This window comes from Bidens hawaiensis, unplaced genomic scaffold, assembly GCF_021521415.1.
Source record: "Bidens hawaiensis isolate Kalapana, Puna unplaced genomic scaffold, B.hawaiensis_p1.1 tig00014582_1, whole genome shotgun sequence".
In the NCBI taxonomy this organism is placed as follows: Eukaryota; Viridiplantae; Streptophyta; class Magnoliopsida; order Asterales; family Asteraceae; genus Bidens; species Bidens hawaiensis.
In genome coordinates this window covers 179,031-198,602 of record NW_027492271.1, presented here as the reverse complement: position 1 = coordinate 198,602, position 19,572 = coordinate 179,031, and the positions used below count along the sequence as shown (strand labels likewise).

Below are 19,572 nucleotides of genomic sequence, written 5' to 3'. Positions count from 1 at the left end.
GAATTACCAAGACCTATCTCAAAAGTGACTCAGTGTCATCTTACTCATAAGTTGATACATACAGTAATACTAATAGAAGCCCAAAGAAAGACGTGCAAAGCGAGAACAATATTTTTCAAATATAACAAAGTGAACAGAAAAGTTATCGCAGATGAAGTTGCTGCATGTAAGGATATTATTACTCTTGCAATTCATATTCAGTTGCAAAATTAAAAGACAGAAAATCTTGAACATTAATTTTTTGTTTTTATCATCACAATCCAGTCTGATTACCATATGATTAATCTGTCGAAAGTCGGATTCTGATTGCAGCGAGTATCATCAATCCTGGTTAAAGAAAAATGGGAGCATTAGAATAACTGCTACTAGCGGTATCAATTCTTGACGCGACCCAAAACGTTAAACAACAATAATCAGGTATTGGTTTGTCAATTCATTTCTAACCCGTTTGATAAACAGGTCATGCTTGGATTGCCTTGTTTAACCCATTTTTATAAAACTATATGACTTAACATGAATCATCTACCTTGGAAACATGTGTCTCTACAGCATTAAACTTCTGAGAGCACTCCGAGTATGCAGACCCGATACCGACTCCTGCGCCAAAAGCAACTGATGCCCAGCGTGTCACAGGCGAACCTGCAAAAAACAAACGCCAAATCAATTTCTTTTATTTGACATTTTTATTTCTAACTCGAAAGCCTTGAAACGTAAAAAAAGAGTTGAACCCCAAAAATAAAACCAAATGCTTAAAGAACATATTAAATAAAAAATCAAAAAAACAAGTATGCACACATTCTACAACTACACCATACAAGTACAATCTCCTGTAAAATTTATACTTATAAATTAACCCAATTACCCAAATGTAATCCTTAGTTTTAGGGGTGTGCATAATAACGATGCCGATTTGGTTGTATGTATACGTAAAAGCCGAAATTTGGTTCAGGTTCGGTTTTGCAAGTAATTAAAACCGAAAAAACAAAACCGAACCCAAGCAAACATATAAATTTTCATGTAATTCAAAATTTTAAGTAATTTATAATAATTTAATATATAATGCAACCCAAATGTATAATAATCAGGTAATTATTGACTAACAAAAGAATGTAAGCCCAAAATCATTAGTTTTGGCCAATCCAAAATATTCAAGAACAAATGGATAAACCGAAACCAAACCAAACCAAACCAAACCAAATCAAATCCAAACTAAATCACTAAAGAAACTGAAAGGTTTTCCAAATCTCAAAAACCAACATTTCGATTTTTGGGTTCGGGTCGAGCCCATAACCAAACCAATCCCATGAACACCCCTACTAGAACAATGTTTCTTGATTCTGTCTCATTTCATTTCCCTTGAAAGATGATGATTAAGCATGCAAAGAAAACTTGAATAATACTAAAACAAATGTCTAGCAATAAAACCCTAATCTTGAATTCCTTAAATTCAAAGCAATAACCACCCTAATGCAGCTATAGAAATAATAACCAACCTAAGCTAAGGTATAGTATGAGTAAGTGAACAATGAAACAAATTATGGTTTGAGAACTGACGGAACAAGAGGAGGCCAGCAAGAACACCGGTAGCGGAGGAGTAGACGAATCGACGAACACCCAGATCGAGATACGCATCCCACTTGGCATTGAGATCGTAATCAGCAGGAATCTCTTTGGTCGTCGTTTCAGCCATTCTTGGATGGATTTCAATTTCTCTTCTTTCCCCTTTGCTTTTCTTTGTAAACCTAATTTCAAATCTAAACCATTTTAATTGGCTCAGAAAATAGCTTAAAAGTTATATTTTCTTAATTATTTTTTTATGAACGACCACAATCTTCACTACTTCTGGGTGGTCACATGTTGGTTTGCGGCCGACTTCTGTTATAAACTCTTAGAGAGTTTCTTTCGAATGACATAACCTTTGGTTTCGAGGTCCTCCCCATATTTTTGGCGAAACCTTCTCACCGATGCCACCTGACAATTTGCACCGCCACAAAAGTCGAAACCCTTTAACGTAATTTTGACTCGGATTCAAACTGACAACATTCAAAGAAAGTCTAGTTCTTATCTTTATTGCTAATTTTATCAAATAATTATTTCATTTATTTTTAATGGTCTACTTTTGATAATTTTGTTAAAACTTATACTAAAATGGTATACACAAGTAAAATGTATCAATATTTTTTAAAATTATCATACACGATTAGAGATGTACACATCGGGTTTTTCAAATACCTCGTTCCGGGTATGATCGGGTAAAAGAAAATCGGGTATTGGTAAAATCCGGGTCGGGGTCGGGTCCGGGCAGTGGCGGACCCAGGATTTTTTTGCCAATGGGGTCCCAATTTTTTCGGTTTACAAAATTTTCCCGTCGTTCGTTATCCGGGTCGGGTCGAGGCGAGGAACATAATGAAACACGGAATTATGGTGTCATTGGAAACGAGTAAGTAGAAAGAATCTAGATTAGAAACTAGATAGCACATAGACTTTTAATTCATTTTTATTCAACCCCGAAAAACATAACGTAAGCTGTATATATGGTCTTACATACATACAAAAATATAAAAAACTAACTCTAACACAAATAAATGATTAATTATAATATACATACAGAATATAAATAATAAAAGAATATGCAAAACCCATGTTGGCAATATATATGTTGCATGGTGATAATGGCTATATAGGAGAAACTAACGAAAAACATAAATACCCTAACTATATAACTAATATTAACTAGGATCTAAAAAACAAAAAAAAACAATAAAAAAAAGAGTATGGTAAGGCTTGAACCTGCAACCTCTCAAAAGAAAAACAAGAGACTTTCTACTAGATCAGTTCAGCCTTAATAGTATGGGTTTCAAGTATTAATTTTTATGGGGTCCTTACAAAATTTAATATGCCGCCTCTAAGTACTTTTTAAAAAACATTGGTGTCCCGGGACCCCAATCGGATCTATGTGGGTTCGCCCCTAGGTCCGGGTATTGTCTATAAAAACCATACACCATGCATCGGGTTTGGGTCAAGTATAAAACCAGTATTCTAAAACCCTATTTTCAGGTATTGAAAAAACCCTATTTTCGAGTTTTCCTGAGTTTTTTCGGGTATAGATTGGATTTTTTAAGGGGTTGCACTTTTTAGGGGTATTTTCGGGTATTTTCAGGTATTTTTCGGGTAATTTCGGGTATAGATTGGGTATTTGAAAAACCCGGTTTTGGGTATTGGAAAACCCCGGTTCCAGTTTTCGGGTATTATCGGGTATGAATCGTGTCCGGTTCCGGGTACGAGTTTTGGTACTTAAATGCATACCCTATCTGTACCTTACGGGTAGGTTCGAGTACGGGTTTTAAAAACCAGGGTATAATGAAAACCGGCTCCGAGTATTTTTTAGGGCCCGATTATGGGTTCAGGTTTTTTGTGCACCTCATACATGATCAGGATGATAAGGAATAATTGACGCAAACAACTGTTGGCTTAATTGTTGTTTGGCCTAATAATATGGCACATCCCAAAAATTTAAAGAGGTTATTAAGAGGTTGCTTAATATGGCCCGGCACGATTTGCTAACTATTAAGGATGATATAAATAAGCTTTTGATGAATGTGACAAGGTCCAAGAACCGATTGTATAAGATTGGCCTCAATATAGCAAGTCCCGGTAAACAATTTACCATTGGAATGAAGAATTTTGTAGGTCGAGATCTTCAAAGAATTGGACTGAAAGAAGACAAGCCGAGTACGATTCGGATTCCAATAAAAGATCCAAATTTCAAAATTCGAAGTCCAAAGAAGAGTGTTTAAGAAACTAAATGCAAGGCAAAGAAAGATACTCAAGCCCAAGGGAAGACGTGTAATGATCAAATTAAACAAGTATTACTTTAAGCTAAGTGGAGCCCAAAGAACATTGTAAGAGATCAAGAAAAACATGGGGAGAATCAAGAGAATGATGACAATCATGAAGCTAAAGAAGAGAATGATGACAAGCATGAAGTTAGAGACCCGCCTATTTCGAGTAGGAAATTAAGGGGTGAGTCGGGTACAACAATTGAAGGGGTGATTATTGGCTCAATTGTTGTTTGGCCCGATAATATGACCCAACCAAAGAATTAAAAGGGGTTATTAATGAGTTGCTTAATAACTAAGTTGGGGTTTGAGAGTTTGTAATTAGTTTTTTGAGTTATATTTCTGATCAATATAAACAAGAGTTAGTCGTTTAGTTCGTGTTTGTTTAACATAAGAACTTGAACAACCTTGCCGCATTTTTGGCTCTCATCGAAGATGACGCAATTTTTTTAAGAAGTCAAATTTGTATAGAACTGTCCTATTTAAGCTAACGTTCTTTCAGAATGGATATATGGAATCAAAGACCTTTGATTTACAACTTACAAAGAAGCAGTGTTTTAAAAACCGGTTTAAACCGGCCGGTTAAACCGGTTGAACCGGATTTCGGTGAGCAACCCGGTATTTTGTACCCGGTATATTTGAGCAGTTTTATAGAACATCAAACCGGCAGGTTTTCATAGAAAACCGGTTTATACCGGTAAACCGGTTTTAAATCTCACCAGTTTTTTTATGTTTCATGCCCATTTTTTTTGTATATGTTACTTATTTCATGTGATTTTTGTATATTATGATTATAGGTAACTAAAACTTCTTATTTATTATTGTAAGAAATAAAAGTACTTATACTCTTGTTGATAAGGATGGTGATGATAGTAAATTTAATCTTTTAAGTGATCATGAACTCGATGCGTATGACACTCCGATAGCATATAACTATTGTGCACCTTTATTTTAAAAGAACTTTATATTAAAGTCAAGTGCTCTTGTATTGTTTTTTGAATATGGATTAACTTTTTAATGATATTTTATTATGTAAACATGTATTTTTTTGGGTTTTTTTTTGTGTTTAAGTTGCATTTATAAGAAATTATAAGGTAAACTACATAACCCGGTTGAACCTCCCGATACAACCCGGTTCAACCGGTTATACCATTTTGTACTCCAATCCGATACAATTAAAATACCGGTTTTTAAAACATTGCAAAGAAGAATAGGCAATCAAGATTATATAGATAATATTATAATTCTTTATAAAAAAACTACTCTTGAGGGTTGGCCGTCACAACTAAGTGGAAGAAACCTAGTGTTGATAAGCAAAGAGAGATTTTCAAGGACAGTTAATCTTGCAAGACTCAAAATAGTTCAATTAATGGAACTACAAGTGAAAGAAAGAACCTCAAAAATTAATATATTGATTTGATAAGATTGTGATTCCATTACTTGCAAAACCTCGATTTCTTTTTAAAAAAATTTTATTTAAAGAAATTGTACTTATTACAAGCTTTACAACTTCAATCAAATAATTATAAACATAAAATCTTTCGTTTGAGCTAGTAATGGTCTTAAACTACATTAGACTTATGGATTTTGTAAGTTAAAATTTGTTACGTTCCATGTAAGTGACACTGGCCCAACGGTGCAGTCTCGACCCAAGCGTGTCGTTAACAGGCCCACTCGTTTTCTCAACTGATTAGAAAGTTATAATATGCAAAGTCAAATCTCAAAAATAGAAGACACGAATCATGGCAAGAATTGTGCAAAGAAATCAGTGGACTTCCCTAATTTATATGTGGCTCTCCTTCAAATCAGTTTATTTCCTTTGTTTATTTTGAAAGTATTATTCCATTTCCTTATTTCCATTTCCAAGTTGATGTATTTAAATTACCTCTTATTTTCGTTAATGAAATCATCAGAAAAAGTTATCTCACTCTCTTCTTCTCTGTGTTACTTCTTGGAGACCTGGTTCATCTCGAATAGAACCATATCACTGGTGCTTTCATTCACGTACGACAATGCCTCTACGCCGTGAAAATCCAACCATGGAAGAGTCCATCGCCGCCTTGGCTGAAGCACTCTCGTCCAGTTCCAGAGAAAATTCTCTAAAGATTGACGCTCTCACAACCCAAATCGCAGCTCAAGCTGAGCAAACAACCCTCTTGATTGCAGCCCTGACTAAAACTGATACTAAGCCTTCAGTTTCGAAACCATCCCTACCAGAAAATACCCTTGAAATAAGACCCCCCCAAATTGACCTTGTCGTCATTCGATGGCACAAACCCGCTGGATTGGTTGTTCCAAGCCGACCAGTACTTCGCCTTTTACAAGACCGACCCCTCACAACGATTAACGATAGCATCTTTTAGCACGTCGGGAGAGGCACTCAGTTGGTATAAATACCTACAAAACGATAGTCTCTTGACCACGTGGAACGATTTCACCCGTTTACTTGAAATCCGATTCGGTCCATCTTCATATGAAAATCATCAAGCCGCTCTTTTCAAGCTTTGCCAAACCTCAACAGTCACAGCTTATATTACCGAGTTTGAACGGCTAAGTAATTGTGTCATCGACCTTCCACCAGACGCATTTCTTAATTGTTTCTTGTCGGGCCTCTGCAAAGATATTAAAAAAGAATTGGCCATCCATAAGCCCCAATCTCTTGCCCATGCTGTTGGGTTAGCAAAATTGGTTGAAGACAAGCTTAATGACATCCAATATCGTCCTAAACTAAACCCTCCTTTTGGCACAACACCTACTGTTTCCTTATCACCAATCCCACCCACCACTACTTCTAAACCAGCCACCACAAACACATCCACACCACCAATACTACCGACACCCATAGTTACCAACCAAACCTTGCCGTTAACCAGGTTATCTCATGAAGCCCTTCAACAACGAAAAGCCGCCGGGTTGTGTTTTCATTGTCCGGAGAAGTAGTATCGTGGTCATCAATGCAACCCTCCTCAATTTCATCTCATAGTCGACAACGATGAAACTTACGAGCAACCGCCACTGATTGATTTCGGTGAGGATATACTTTCACAGAACGAGCAACCGGCTCAATCTCAACCAGAAACTATAATTCACAAACAATTCCTTTCGTTGTCACCAGCCGCCCTACTCAGGGTGGCATCGCCAAAGGCGCTACGGGTTACGGGTTTTATTGCAGGTCATTTGGTGACTATCTTAATTGATTCAGGGAGCACTCATAATATTATACAACCACGTGTTGCATCTTTCCTAAACCTTGAGGTGAATCCTATCCAGCCATTTTCAGTAATAATAGGGAATGGTGAATTAATACGCTGTGCCGGTTATTGCCCCGAAGTTACATTGATTTTAGCCCAACATTCATTCCCAATTCCTTTATTCGTCATTCCCATAGAAGAGGCCGACATCGTTTTGGGATCTCGTGGCTGAGTTCCGTGGGTAAAATTACAGCAGACTTTTCGGTTCCTTTGATCTCCTTTACACATCAAGGAGAGAGTATTACACTCACTGGTGAACCAATGTCATCACCTGCAAGTTCCACTACTATCCACCATCTTATTCACAAGGATGCCATCGCATCCATGCACACCCTAATCTTTCAACATGAACCTGACTAACCCACATTGAGCACCCCTCCACACCCAAACCCAAACATCCAAACCTTACTCCAAACCTTTTCCCACATATTCCAGACCCCATCCACCCTGCCCCCGCCTCGCCAACACGACCATCACATACACCTACATCCCAACAGCCAACCTGTTAACGTCCGTCCATACCGTTACCCTCACTACCAAAAGGAGATCATGTCTAACCTCATCAAGGATATGTTGTCGGAAGGAGTCATCAAACCAAGCACTAGCCGGTATTTATCCCCCGTATTATTAGTCCGCAAAAAAGATGGCACTTGGCGTTTTTGCGTTGACTATCGTGCTCTAAATGCCCTCACCATCCGAGGACGATTTCCTATACCAACTGTGGATGAGCTCCTTGATGAATTACATGGTGCTCAAATATTCTCTAAATTGGATTTGAGAGCGGGGTATCACCAGATTCGAGTGGCGCCGGAGGATACGCAAAAAACGGCTTTTCGCACCACGATGGTCACTACGAGTTCCTTGTTATGCCATTCGGGTTATCGAACGCTCCTTCCACGTTCCAAGCTGCAATGAACGATATTTTTAGTGATGTTCTTCGTAGATTTGTATTGGTCTTTTTTGACGACATACTTGTTTATAGCAAATCACAATCGGAACATGTGGCACATCTCCATCAGGTTTTCCAAACCCTTTCTACCCATCAATTCTATGCTAAATTATCTAAATGTGTGTTTGGAGTCACAAAAATTAATTATCTTGGCCATGTCATATCCCAATCGGGTGTAGCCACCGACGCCGAAAAAAATATCGCCATTCCAAAATGGCCAACGCCTACGTCGCAAACAACCCTCTGAGGGTTCCTTGGTTTGACGGAATACTATCGACGGTTCGTGAAGAGCTACTCCCATATCGCGGGCCCACTTACTAATCTACTAAAGGGCAATCAAAAGTTTTTGTGGTCTGAAGCAGCTCAACTTGCATTCGAGAAACTCAAACAGGCAATGATAAAACTACCTACACTAACATTACCTAATTTTGCCTTGGTTTTTGATGTGACCACAGATGCATCAGATTATGGCATCGGTGCGGTTTTATCTCAAGAAGACAAGCCTATCGCCTTCTTTAGCAAGAAACTCAGTCCAAAAATGAAAGCAGCTTCGGCTTATATTCGTGAGTTATATGCTATCACCGAAGCCATCAAGAAATGGCGACATTATTTATTGGGTCGCCGATTTCGTGTTTTTACCGATCAACATAGCTTACGTCATCTCTTGACGCAAGTTATCCAAACACCGGAGAAACACAAATGGGCAAGCAAATTGATCGGGTATGATTTTGAAGTCTATTACAAACCGGGTAAAGAAAACCATGTGGCAGACGCATTAAGCTAGATACCCGATCCACAACTACTCACACTATCCGCACCATATTTTCCGTGGTTACATGAACTCAGAGACTACTATACGACCACCCTAGAGGGTCGAGATATGCTTCGGAAAATTGCGGAATCTCCGAACCAATACCCGAATCAATAGTTGCATGATGGGTTGATTTACCGTGATAATAAGTTTTTTATTCCGATCCTTCCTTCCCTACGTCTCAAGCTACTACATGAGTTCCACTCTAGCAAAGTAGGGGGACACTCAGGAATTACTGCTACTATCAAAAGGATTAAATGTTCCTTTTATTGGTCCAACCTTAGAGATGAGGTCACACAGTATATAAACAATTGCAAGGTGTGTCAACAAACCAAGTACTCTACACAAAAACCTTATGGTTTGCTTCAACCCCTTCCTATTCCTAATCAAGTATGGGAGGAAATATCCATGGACTTCATTACCAACTTACCCCCGTCGAACGGAAAAATCGCCATTTGGGTCATCGTTGACCGGCTCACCAAGTTTGCCCATTTCATTCCGTTACGACCCAACTACACAGCCACCTCCCTTGCCACCATATTCCTTGATCAAGTTTATAAGTTACATGGTCTCCCTAACTCTCAGACCGCGACCCCATCTTTCTAAGCAAGTTTCGGAAAGAATTGTTTAACGCGGTTGGTACGACTCTCTTGCATTCCAGTGCATACCATCCTCAAACGGATGGCCAAACCGAAGTGGTTAACCGTACATTGGAGAGTTACTTACGATGCTTCGCATGTGATGAACCAAACCGTTGGACCAAATACTTATACCTAGCGGAATTTTGGTATAACACGATCCACCATAGTGCCATCGACATGACACCGTTCCAAGCACTTTACGGGCGTCCACCGCCTTCTTTACCCCACTACACGCTCGATAAAAATCGAGCCACCACGGTAGAGGAAACCTTACTGAAACACCAAAGAGTACTTGACCTGCTAAAATCTACGCTGCAAATAACCCGACAAAGAATGGCAGATCAGGCTAATAAACACCGCCAAGACAAAGAATTTTCGGTCGGTGAATTCGTGTTGCTTCGTTTACGCATGTACAGGTAGCAATCTGTAGCTTCTCGGGTTGTCGAAAAGTTAAGTCGTCGTTACTATGGTCCTTTCAAGATCATCGGTCGTATCGGGAAGGTCGCATATCGTTTGGGGTTGCCACCGGGCTCACGTATCCACCCGGTTTTTCATGTTTCGTTGTTACGTGCTTGTAAAGGGGACTGCAGTCAGAATTCACTCCCTTACCCCCGGATTTTATAGCTACAGAGCAGTCCACTGATGATTCCGGCCTTGAGGACAAGGCCGTTTTCAAAGGGAGAGATAATGTTACGTCCCATGTAAGTGACACTGGCCCAACGGTGCAGTCTCGACCCAAGCGTGTCGTTTACAGGCCCACTCGTTTTCTCAACTGATTAGAAAGTTATAATATGCAAAGTCAAATCTCAAAAATGGAAGACACGAAATCATGGCAAGAATTGTGCAAAGAAATCAATGGACTTCCCTAATTTATATGTGGCTCTCCTTCAAATCAGTTTATTTCCTTTGTTTATTTTGAAACTATTATTCCATTTCCTTATTTCCATTTCCAAGTTGATGTATTTAAATTACCTCTTATTTTCGTTAATGAAATCATCAGAAAAAGTTATCTCACTCTCTTCTTCTTTGTGTTACTTCTTGGAGACCTGGTTCATCTCGAATAGAACCATATCAAAATTCTTTTTAATTTTCCTTTCTGAATATTTCAACTATTTTTTGTTCTATGAATGATGATGAATGATGAATCTATGATATTCAACGTTGGGCTTGTAGATATAATCCATCATATTTAGTCCAGTTGCAATTTTTTCAATTGGGTTTGTTATGGACTTCTGAAGAAACACCAGTCGAACCCCGACAGATTACGAGTAACCTGAGGGTCCAAGAGACGTTTCCCACGAGGGGTTAATTCCGGCAAGATGGTTCTTCCGATAACCTGCAAAACAGACACCGTGAGCTCGTCACTAAGAAAGGGGGGGGGGGTTCCTCCTTGTGACCAACCTCCGGCGTGAGAATCAGTCTATATTACTCTTTGATTATAAAAGTATATTAATAATACTAGAGCAGTTATCAGGTAAATTATACAAGATATTAGATGATGTAAGATGATGAAATGATAATACCATTTGATGTCTTTTATAGCCGAAGGTGGGTTTCAAAGGAGGTTTAGCCGGCCTAGTACTCTGCCAACTGTGGCCTACGCACGTGCTCTGCTGGTAATTGGTGGATAGGTAGCGGCTGATAGTGACCAGGCGTGCTGTTCACTTTTCCTTTTCCACCAACTACAGGCTAGGCAAGTGGTATGGCAGGAGTTGGTGAGCAGGCGGCGGCTATTGGTCACAGTGCTGTGGTGTGTTGTATGCCATGCTGCTGTCAGTGAGCTGTCGTATCGTTGGTCAGATCTTTTGTCCATACCTCGTCAGGTATCACACAAAAGATCCTCCATTATTATACGGACTGGCTTATTTAGGCGGGAGTTTTCCCCCTCCAGCCTTTATGCGGGAATGTTCCCGGCTTTGCTCATTCCTTCTTCAGGTGACTATTATTCCATTTCCTTATTTCCATTTCCAAGTTGATGTATTTAAATTACCTCTTATTTTCGTTAATGAAATCATCAGAAAAAGTTATCTCACTCTCTTCTTCTTTGTGTTACTTCTTGGAGACCTGGTTCATCTCGAATAGAACCATATCAAAATTCTTTTTAATTTTCCTTTCTGAATATTTCAACTATTTTTTGTTCTATGAATGATGATGAATGATGAATCTATGATATTCAACGTTGGGCTTGTAGATATAATCCATCATATTTAGTCCAGTTGCAATTTTTTCAATTGGGTTTGTTATGGACTTCCCTTATTTATATCAATCTTCCTATAAAATATCTCTTAAATCTTCTTTTTTTTTTTCATTTTTTTTAATAAATCACTAACTCGCGTAAAGTGTATACGCTTGTCGTAATGAATTCCCAAAAATTTTTATCTATGTTAGAATGGAAAACTCATAACAGTATAACACTATCTAAACCTACTTCTAAATCTATAATAATTCATAACGGGACCAAAACCCTTAACCAGTTATGTCTTTACTATCATAGCGGACAACATCTCTTTAATAAGAATGTTGTTTTAAATTCTTTACCAACCACTACTGCCCACCAGTGTACTACAATCACCACCTCCTTTGGACCACCAATATATGAAAATGCATTGAATGTGTAAAAGTCATCACCAATATGAAAATGCAATAAATTTATAAAAAATAAACTCAACATTACAGAAATAAATGAGTCGCTATAGGCAATTGTTCAATGAATCCAACACCTTTTCACTTTCAACTTTGGTCATAATATATTTTTTGACGATACTGTAACGAATCAAACCGAAAACCGATACCGACCGAGTTTTCGATGCAACACGCCAGCTTAAAGCGGCTACAAAGAGAGTGCTTGGATCATTACGGTTTTCCAGTGAAGTAACCGGCAGAGGCGTTAAAGTTCCTTATGAATCAAGTTTGAACCGCCGCAACGTGTGAAATCGTCAACTTGTTTGAGGAAATAATACTATTATGATAGTAATAAAAATAGAAGTATAAGATAATTATCTCAATTTTCTATTTCTTTTTGTTACTTTGTAATATGTTACATTCATATAATTAAAATATAGGTACTTTTAAAATATTAGCATTTTTTTATTATTTTAATAACTGTGTTTAGCATCGTTTGGTCAGATCCTCACCCGAATCGCTGATTCGTCGTCTAATAGCATCTCTAAACAAATCCCATACTCCTACTTGGGGTGTAAACAATATGGGGGTAATGGAATGAACAACGGAATGGAATGGACGTGGTAATGGAATGAACAAATGAATGAAATGAGTTATTACCATTCCAATGAAATGTTTGGTTACTACATGGGAATGAAATGAATCATGCTTTGTATTGTTGGTAGGTAAGAAAAAAATAAAAAAATAAAAAAAATAAAATTAAAATGGTAGTGAGTGATGATAGTGGTGGGAGCGTTGGTGGTAACGGTGGAGGAGGTGGTGGTGGTAACAGTGGAGGTGGTGGGTGGCTGACACTAATGGCGATGGTTTGTGGAGGTGGGTGGTGGCGGCAGTGGACGCCGATGGTGGTGATTGGTGGCAGTGGCGGCGGTGATGGGAAGCGGTGACGGTGGGCGGCATGTGTGATGGTGGGGCGATGGTTGATATATGTGGCGGGCGGCTAGCGGGGCTGGGTGGCTGGCACCGATGACGATGGTTGGTGGAGGTGGGTGGTGGCGACAGTGGACGGCGATGGTGGTGGCTGGTGGCACGGTGGTTGGTGGTGGTGGTGGGTGTTGATGTTGGGTGGTGGTGGTGTTGGTGTCGGGAGGGTGGTGGAGGTGATGTAGGATGAAGGAGGGAATGAAATGAAAAAAAACATGGGGTATGGATGTAATGAAATTGGGGTATTTTAGAGGGAATTGAATGGACTGGGTAATGGGTCATTCAGTTCCTTTGGTTAACCAAACACACTATTTTCCATTCCCTCACAATGAGTCATTCTATTCCGTCTTTCATTCCTGCATACCAAACGCTACCTAAATTAGTGTGTTATTGTAATTATTAATATCCAAAATATAATTGAAAGTACAACTACAATTATTAAGTATTATTATTTTAATGACAAAAAAGTGTCTTTTCGACTAAAATGTGTGCGTATTACTAGCTGCATAAAATAGTTATAAAATGTTTTAAATATATATGAAGATGTTTGAAAATTCAAGAAAGATCGAAATTAATACATATATATTTACAATTTTATAGTTTGTTAAATATGATAAAATAGAGACAAAATAGAGAAAACACACAAAAATGTGAGTTAATTTGACTCGGTGAGTCAGTACCTGAATTGAGTGAGGCACGCGAAAAAGCGAGCAATGACATTTGACAACGAATTACGGCGTTCACAAATCCATTAATGGTTGGGAGCATGAACACATGTAAGCCAACGTTGTTCTCAACATTATGAAAATAGGAGACGCGACAAACATGACTAAAACTTTGAAAGAGTTTAAAATAAAAATCAAAGGAATCGATGTAGACGCGTGATCCATGTGTTCATGCTCCCGAACCATTGAACAAATGTTATACTTCTTATGTCACAAATGCTGTAAAATAGCAATATTCATTTGGTGCTTGTTATTTCTATAGTTATTACTATTATTTTAAATTCATTTCTAATAGATATAAGTAGTCTGAATGATCACAAATAATTGTTGTTGCCACATCATGTGACTAAGCTCCTACTGTTTATTTGAAAAAAAAAACATATTTCACTATTAAAAAATGGAAAAGCTTATAATTGTCAAAATAAAACACAACAAAAAAGTTCCTACTATTCATTTGATTTTTTTTATATGTATAATTTTCAAATACACACTGGTTTTTAAGTGATTGTACTAATATCAACTTTAAACTTTGCTATAATATTCAATTATATGGTGTTTAAAAAGAAAGTCTAAAGTTGAAAAAATAAAGTTGTAAGGGGGATGTGACAGAGAATATGCACTCATCATTAATCATAACCTCAAAAGTAAAAGATTCCCCAACCCCCTTAAACTTCGCTGGAATCAGCATTCCATTCGCTGGAGAAAATGATTAGTACTGAATTATAATATTGTAGGGTTTAAAGGTTTATACATATGTGAGGGTATTTGTAAAAATATATTTGGCCTAAGGAAGAAGACGTGAAACAATGAGAAGCGACAAGTGAATGAGAGTAGTTTAACGGTGATGGTATTTGCGAATGCTTACGTAATTGGGTAATGACATGTTATAGCACGTGTAATATGCTATAATTGCACATTGTTAAAGCTTAATCGGAAACTATTTGCTGATCTTCACGCACATTCCACCATGTTAATTTGTTTTTGCTTTTTTGAACGGTGACTTTCATTAACACAACTAAAAACACACTAGTAACTAACAAGGCTAAAACAAACTAAAGCAGAACAAATTATACATCAAACTCCAACAATTTATTCCGGTCTATCCATAACTTCCTCGCCTTAAACCAAAAAAACAAAAAGATTTAATTTGACCCATAATATTTTACACATCCACCTTCTTTTCTTCCTCAAAGATATCCTTGTTTCTAGCTTGTCAAATGCACCAACATGCAACAAGCACAATAGAATGAAAAATTCGCTTTATGTTGTTTTGAAAAATGGGGATGAACTTGTGTAGCTCAAAGACATCCTTTAAAGAGAAAACATATATTTGATGTTTTGCGCCATGTGCTAATATAGTAATATGTTGCCAAACCAAACAAGTCACTATGCATAAATTGAATAAATGTTCACTGGCCGGTCTCCAAGGCACAACCACACAAGGCACAACCATGTAATTTGTTAGATACACATCTATGGCATTTAAAAATGTGAGATAACTCCACTTTGTAAATGGTATAATTGCAATTATATCACAAATACATTATAAGTTTATAAATGTCATTTTAAAAAATAGTAATATGTTACTCATATTAAAAGAGAACAAAATTCTTGATCTTAAGATATAACTTTTAATAAAAATAATGAATATAGGAAATTATTTAATTTAAAATAATTGGTAGAGTTAGGATTTAATCATTTTTAATTTAATGCAATGGCAAACTCCCTTTTTATTACTTCTGTATATTAATAACTATCAACTAATGCAAGTTAATAACTTTTATTAGTAACTTTTTAGTTACTGTAAGTTAGATACACATTGCTTTCAACCTCTTAGCCTAAAAAAGTTTTGTATATGATCCACTCATCCACATATATAAATGTAAACTTTTTGTTATAAAAAATCACTTTAAATGAGAGAAACTTTTGTATAGCTTGTGCATACCGATGTCATTCATTGCATTATATTGTTTCCATATTAATATGCCATTATCTTATGTATAATTATCGATGCCTTGTAACTAATTGTCAAAGATTAATTAATGAAAGGCAATCAAATATGGTGAATATATCTTCTAATACTTGTCAATATAAAGGTTACAAAACTTTTATACATTGATCTAGATGGGAACCCGTGCGATACGACATTGCAAGATGCGGCATGTATTTGAATACAAACTCTAGTAATCACGTAACAATTATATGTCTTCATGGTTCGGTTTAAAACTTTAAAATTATTAAAAACCGACAATCAATTAAGTTTCACGGTTCGTTTTTTCTTTAACTTTTGGTTTCAATTTATAGTTATAACAGTTTAGTTTCGATTTTCGTCAACAAAATGTTGTAACTAACGGTTTGCCTCACATGTTTAACTTAAAATCATCAAAACCGAGTTGTGAAAAACCATACGCAACATATATTTTTTTTAATTGAAAAAAACAACAATACATACTTAAATTAAAGAGAATAAAATATTCGTTTTATGGTGTAACACTAGAAAAAAAATATTAGCGTATGAAAAAGTTATGGTCGTTTAAAATACGTGGAGGGAAGTGGATTAAAATTTAAATAAAAAAATCTACATATATTCCAATAAAGTAAAATAATTATGACACGTGTCAGTTTATGAGTAAACCTTACAACTTTTTTCCCTCTAAAACTAAGTTTATAATTGACTCTAACACATGTCCATATTCACTTTTCTTTTACATTTTATTTATATTATATTTATAAATTTTTCTAATTTCATAAAAATAAATATTAACATATTATTTTACTATATATTTCAAAATACTTGGTGAAATCCAAAACTCAACAACTAACAATGTTTGTTAAAGATTGAAAAAAATATATAATTTCAAATGTTATCATTAACATATTTTATTATGTATATTGTTGAAAATTATAAAGAAAAACAAAACTCAAACATGTTTTCATTTTACAAAGTAATTTTTAAATTATTAAATAAAAAATCTATGCTTAAAAGTCGATCCATTTTTATTAAAAAAAATCCATTTATCTATTAGTATTATTTGTAAATTATCATATAAATTTATAAATTATAAATATATACTTTAAATATATCAATTTATTTTTTCGGTTAATTTAGTAAATATATATACCAATCACTTTCATATATAACAAAAATTTTATCATATTTAATTTCTAGATTTTTTTTCAATGATTGTTCAGGGTTTTGTGAAACTTAAATTTGGTTTTTACAGTAAAAAATTGGTAAATATGTTGTTTGGTACAAGTTAACTACATTTGGGTCAAAATTTGTTATGGATCAAAAATGAGAAATCTTAGTTTTTTAAAATTTGAGAATGCAAATAGATTTATCGTTAAATTTGTTACGAGTTTAAAGTGTTGACTTGAATTGTCAAACATATGAAATTTAGAATTTTGAATATGATTTGGGTCTCAAATTTATTTTCAAAGACATTTTTGGAAAAAATAAAAAGGTTCGGGATTTGGTAAATTGGTTATTTTTCCCTCGACTATTAAAATTTAAGAATAGATAGTGAACACTTACGACATGCCACCCCCAGGCCTATCAATGCTTCTAACTTGTATCAAATTTGAAACATTTGTCAGTGTTAACTTTTCAATTAATGGTGATCAGAACGTTGTATGGGAAACATGTCATGCAAAACTATGCTCAAATGAAGCAAAATATTCACAAAATTTAATGAGTTAACATGTTACTTTTTATGTTGTCAAACTTATCAAAATCTTTTTCATGGTTTAGCTCAGAAAAATATAGTTCTTGAAGAACATCCGTTATTATAATTTAATGTTCTCCCTTCCTTCTATGAGTTGTAAATTGATAAATACATCAATAAATGTAATGCTCATTCAGTATTTAGGCTAAGTGGTCAGAATTACTATTGTATGACTATTGTATGAGAAGTCTTCTTCATGAATTCTTTCAAGTATATATATGATAGTGATAATGAAAGTTTCAATAAGATGAGCGTTCCCGGGTACGTTTTTGCACGTGCATTTTTTATTAAGTTCATTTAAAAAAATCATTTTGTGATATAAATAAAATCAGTTTATATACACATAGTATAGATACAAGCATAGATGTAATACATTTTTTATACACGTTATGTAATTATTTTCTTTACTTGTAATTTTATAATCTGGATAATCACGTGTGTTACTTATGCTCTAAAACTAGTAATATATAGTGAAAGATGAGGAACTAAGCTTGTAAGTATTATTTAATTTAACAAAAGTCTAGTAAAGTTAAGGGTGAAAAATTATAAATATTTTCAAAGAATTGAAAATTCACGTGAGACTTTTTGTTTATATCACGTGTTGTATAGATTGTAAATCCTTTAAAATCAAGGTATCTAAATTTATCATCCTCTCATGTATCTATATTTATATTTAGTATAGATATTTATAATTTTTTTTGCATAGATGCATTCCACGTACTAGTGAGAATAAACTCTAGTATAGTTTCAAGGGCGAACCTATAGGTCCCTATACTTTTCGTCGGCAGTGCAAAAAAGAATTTTATTTTGTTGGTTTTTGTATTTCGCTACCTCTGGAAAAATATAATGTTACTCCTACTTGTTTAAAGTCCAACCAAACTAAAAGTTTAAAGTAAATAAAGCCCAACCAAAGTTCAAAGCCTAAACCAACTAACCCAATGACCCGTTAACCGTATTTCTTTTATGTTCGTTGTTTAGCTTAAATTCAAAGCTATTTTTTACCGCCTTTCTTACAATATAAGAGTATTTCTAGTCCATCTATCATATTCATCTCTATAATTATAGCAAAAATCACTTATTTTTTTCTCTTATGTTCAATTACTTAGATCTTTTTTGTATCAGTATCATTACAGTTTCTCTCTCTTCTACTTACAACCAATTTTAACAAATATTTAAAAATAAATTAGGGCAAACAAACCATCCCCAAATTCAAAAAAAAAACAACTAACTTTTCTCTCTTCCATACAACAATTCACAACCCTACCTATAATTTGCAAAATTCTCTTACATATTTTTAGAGGATGGACTGAGAATAAACAAAAAAAGAAACACAATAATAAATAAATTTAAACACATGGGGTGCAGAATTTTCATATTGGGATTTTGAAAGCTTGAGATCGAGTCATCACAACCTCTTCTTTTCACTTATCAAACGTGCCTCTTTCGATCGCACAAATTAAAACATTGTTCAAATACTCATCACCCATTCGATTGCACAAATCCGTCTTGATAAGCTTCATTTTAGAATAATAAAAAACTTTTAATGGTTGCAATCGTAAAACCGACGCTAGCTTTAATATTGCATGCGTTTCGGCTTACCAAACATTGAAGCTAACACTGTAGGTTCCCAGCCGGATCTACACGGAAATATCTCGTATTACGTAGGTTCGGAATCCCTACGTAAGACGATACGAGTGTTAGACGCGATATACGTTAAACCCAAGTACAAAGACACGTTACAATACTCAATAGACACGTTGTATTGCAACTCCTTTAACACGTGATAGCAAAATCACAATTACACGTACTGAACCACTCCTTTTTTAAACAGGCCGTAGCCTAAACATATATACCCTACGACAACTTCGCCTAACATGCTAGGCGAAGTTGTCAATAACTTCGCTTGTTCCACAAGTTCACTTATAACAGGCGAACTTGTGGGACAACCTTTACAAACCAAAACCAAAACAAACTAACGCGATTACAGACACTAGATACTGAACTACTGACATCATGTACCAACAG

General features: G+C 35.6%; 1 protein-coding gene across 1 annotated transcript; it reads right to left on the bottom strand.

Annotated features, from left to right (window-relative positions):
- Positions 1 to 88: 88 nt before the first annotated feature.
- Positions 89 to 1,736, bottom strand: LOC143547041 (MICOS complex subunit MIC10-like). Its single transcript, XM_077038557.1, has 3 exons — positions 1,555 to 1,736; positions 527 to 639; positions 89 to 327 (listed from the first exon to the last, which is right to left on the bottom strand). Exons 1-3 carry the CDS (start codon positions 1,688 to 1,690, stop codon positions 322 to 324), a joined length of 255 nt encoding a protein of 84 aa, XP_076894672.1. The 5' UTR covers positions 1,691 to 1,736; the 3' UTR covers positions 89 to 321.
- Between the last annotated feature and the right edge of the window lie 17,836 nt (positions 1,737 to 19,572).

What these genes read in the sequence shown, in the direction of transcription:
- LOC143547041 (XM_077038557.1), bottom strand. Translation starts at nt 1,690, where the DNA reads ATGGCTGAAACGACGACCAAAGAGATTCCTGCTGATTACGATCTCAAT. An exon ending in TGCTGGCCTCCTCTTGTTCC is followed by an intron (nt 640 to 1,554) that starts GTCAGTTCTCAA and finishes TGTTTTTTGCAG; the next exon opens with GTTCGCCTGTGACACGCTGG.